This window comes from Octodon degus, unplaced genomic scaffold (genome assembly GCF_000260255.1).
Source record: "Octodon degus isolate 3935 unplaced genomic scaffold, OctDeg1.0 scaffold00047, whole genome shotgun sequence".
In the NCBI taxonomy this organism is placed as follows: Eukaryota; Metazoa; Chordata; class Mammalia; order Rodentia; family Octodontidae; genus Octodon; species Octodon degus.
Window position 1 is genome coordinate 12,856,422 of NW_004524623.1, and position 3,342 is coordinate 12,859,763.

General features: G+C 41.3%; 1 protein-coding gene across 1 annotated transcript in view; it reads right to left on the reverse strand.

Moving 5' to 3' along the window:
• Ipo8 (importin 8) overlaps positions 1-3,342 on the reverse strand; it is a 96,619-nt gene that overhangs the window by 13,760 nt on the left and 79,517 nt on the right. The window contains exon 21 of the mRNA XM_004632177.2: positions 1,084-1,304. Coding sequence (XP_004632234.1) covers positions 1,084-1,304 — 221 coding nt within the window. The remainder of the gene's footprint in view (positions 1-1,083; positions 1,305-3,342) is intronic.

Consider the following 3,342-nt stretch of genomic DNA (forward strand, 5'->3'; position numbering starts at 1 on the left):
ATTTATTTATTTGGTACAGGATCTTGCTACGCTGCTCAGACTCATAGTGATCTTGCTGGCTCAGTCTCCCCAAACTCAGTCTCTGCACTTGCCAGGCAGGCACTTAGAACCACTGAGCTATCTCCCCAGCCCAGAACCTCACCTTTCCTACATTTGAATATTAGAGAGTACTTCCCACAAAGCCAAACTTGCCTGCATGGGCAGAACCTGAGCTTCAACTAACGCTTCTCCAATCTCACACTTGAGAACAGGCCCCTTGAGATCTGTGAAGAGCTACACACATCTGGGGACACTGGGCACGTGGCACCATTGCCCAGCTGGGACCTTCCTGAGAAACTTGACTCCATCCACAATGTTTAGCCATAGACACTTGTAGTCACAGAATCCAGATCAACACTGCCTAGGCAAAATGATACGTATAAGTGAAAACCAGGCAGGGAGAAGACTCCTAATTTTCCCAGCCTCCATTCTTTTATTAGATTACACTGCCAAAACACAGTCTTACTTCTTTAAAAATTAAATATTAAAAATCAGGTTGTGAGATAACTCTGCAGACTAAATGCCTACTTAGGCAAATGCAGGGACCAAGGTTTGATCCCGGGTACCACATGCTGTGCTGGCCCCATCCCCAGTGCACTGAGCTGGCCAGTGACATGGGGCTGGTGGTGCACACCTGTAATCCTAGCACTGGAGAGGCTGAAAAAAACAGGAGGATCACTATGAGTCTGAGCTGCCTAGTAGGATCCTGTACCAAATACATTAAAAAATAAACATTAAAATTAAACTTCATTAATTAAAAATTAAATATTTTTACAGGCCACTAAATACAGCTCCCAATTATTTCTGCACATATATATATTAAAAAGTAAACTTCTGAGAAATAGTACAGTAGTGTAAAATCTAAAAGGCACACACACACGTGGTGGCGCGCGCATGTAAACCCAGCTCTTTGAAGGCTGTAAACAGGCGGATCACTACGAGTCTGATCTAGCAGGGAGACCCCGAACACCCTTGTAGACCCTTCCCTAAAATACAAAATAATAATAATAATAATAATAATAATAATAAATAAAAGGCACACACCCAAGGAAATAATCTGTATCGTTCATCCACTGATTCACAAACTGCACAGTGACAGGTCCGGGGCTGTGAGGCAGCTGAATCCGTTCCAGAGTGTGCAGCAATAGCTCAGGGTTGTAGTACAGGGAAGCAATCGCAACCTGCAGGCACATTGTGCGGAGCTCACTTGTCTTGACCCCTCGGGTTAATCTCTCCAGAACAAGCTGGACAAAGAGTGGGATGCACTAGGAGAAAAAGACAAGCATGCGTTAGCTACACCCAGAGTGACGAGTAACTCACAGAACACTGCCCGCTGGCGGACAGTGCTAGCAATAGCTAAGTGCTAAAGATAATGTACACCCACTTAGATACGCTGCTTTGAAGAGTTACTTAAAAGACTTATATCCCCATAACACCCAGAGATGAACAAACAAAAAGAAGTCCCAAGGCGGTGCCAGATGCACTCCGTCCCCCGTAGGCACACACTCAAGCTAGTGGAGGATCGTCCTGTAAGAGCCCCTCTCCAACGGTGGCAATAACTCACACGTGGACCTGGCCATTGCTACGGCAAAGTGATGACAGTGGGATTTTTGACAAATCACATTGGAAATAAATGAAAGAACAGAGAATAAGTAAGACACATTTGAGTATTTCTTACCAAAAAAGAAATTCTACTTATATACATATAAGATGAAAAAAACCGAGAAAGGTTGAATCCCATACATTAAAATGAAAAAATCTGACTTCAGTTACAGCTCCATATTTAGTTCATACTAAGCATAAAGTATTCACAGTTCTGCTTGGATAGTATAACACATATATGCTATAAGCTACATTAAAAATTATCACCATCGTCAAGTAACAGTTGAGGAGCAATGAAACCACAAGGAAATGTAAATTTGAAAAGCTCTTTTTGAAATGCTTTAAAACTTGTTTCATTTGAACAAATATCACTACACACAAAGCCACTAAGAATTCAAAAGAATTCTGAAGTCTTACTAACCTAGTAATGCTAAAATTACCCTCTTACATTAAAACAAAAATAGGTGTGCCATGCCGGCCCTGCCCCCAGGACACGCTGAAATGGCAATTGAGACTGGGCCTGGTGGTGCGCACCTGTAATCCCAGTGCTTGGGAGGCTGAAAACAGGAAGATCACTACGAGTCCAATCTGTGTAGCAACCCCCTGTAGATCTTATACTAAATACATAAAAAATAAAATAATCAATGATAGGGACCAGTTGGACAAACTACCTGACCAACCGATGCAGCACCACAGGCTGCAGAAGGATCTCAGACCTCTGCTCATCACCATGGCGGATCTGCAGGATGGGCCAGTAAGCAGATAGGGCCAGACGGGAACTCGCGCACATCGTGCTGTCCCCCAAATAAGACCTAGCTGGTAGGCAATCGGCCTTGATGACCAGAGTGCAGACATGCCAGCCCCATGCCAGCTGTCCTTGCCTCAGCCCCATCACTGTTTTCCTGAAGGCAGGGGAGGCGGGAAGCATTCACTGGACTGGCATTTCCCCCAGCTAGTTGTCAAGGCTCAGTACCTCCCAGCCACGTCTTACTTTCAGGAATAGAGAGTGGGATGCCACTGTTCATCTAAGAAGACAAGGAGAAAATGGAATACCTACTATTTTTAAATACTAGAATGAACTAATAGTGAGGGAAAATCAGGGGAGACAGAAAGTCAGACATGAAAGCTGGACTTCCCTGAATGTACTTGTTTTATAAATTAGAACTGTGTGCATGTCCTACCTACCCATTAATTTTTCAAAAGGCAGTATGAAAAATAAGATAAAATGAAAAGGAACGAGGGATTTTTAGAGTTTCTTTTTATTAGTACACACTGACAGTACATAATGATGACATTCATAAGGAGGACCTGGTACTTGCACATAACATATCTTAATTCTTACTAAAAATTTAATTATTTGACCATATTTTGGACTATAATATATCTCTACAGTACAGGTACACTTTGGTATTGAAAAGAATTCCATAACCACTAAGAAGAATATATGCAGTGTATTATTTGTTGAAACTGTATTTTCAATTTGATTTGAAACTGTCTCATTGCTATATGTTTATCAATAAAACTTTGAAAAGAAAAAAAGAAAAAAGAAAAAAAATGGTTAGGATAGATATATAGTTACATTCTCTTAATGAATAGAGGACATATAAGTGAAATAAACCAGACACACATGTGTAAATATCGTATAGTCTCCCTAGTATAAGAACTCCAAAGAAGAAATACAAATAGAAAGATATAATACAA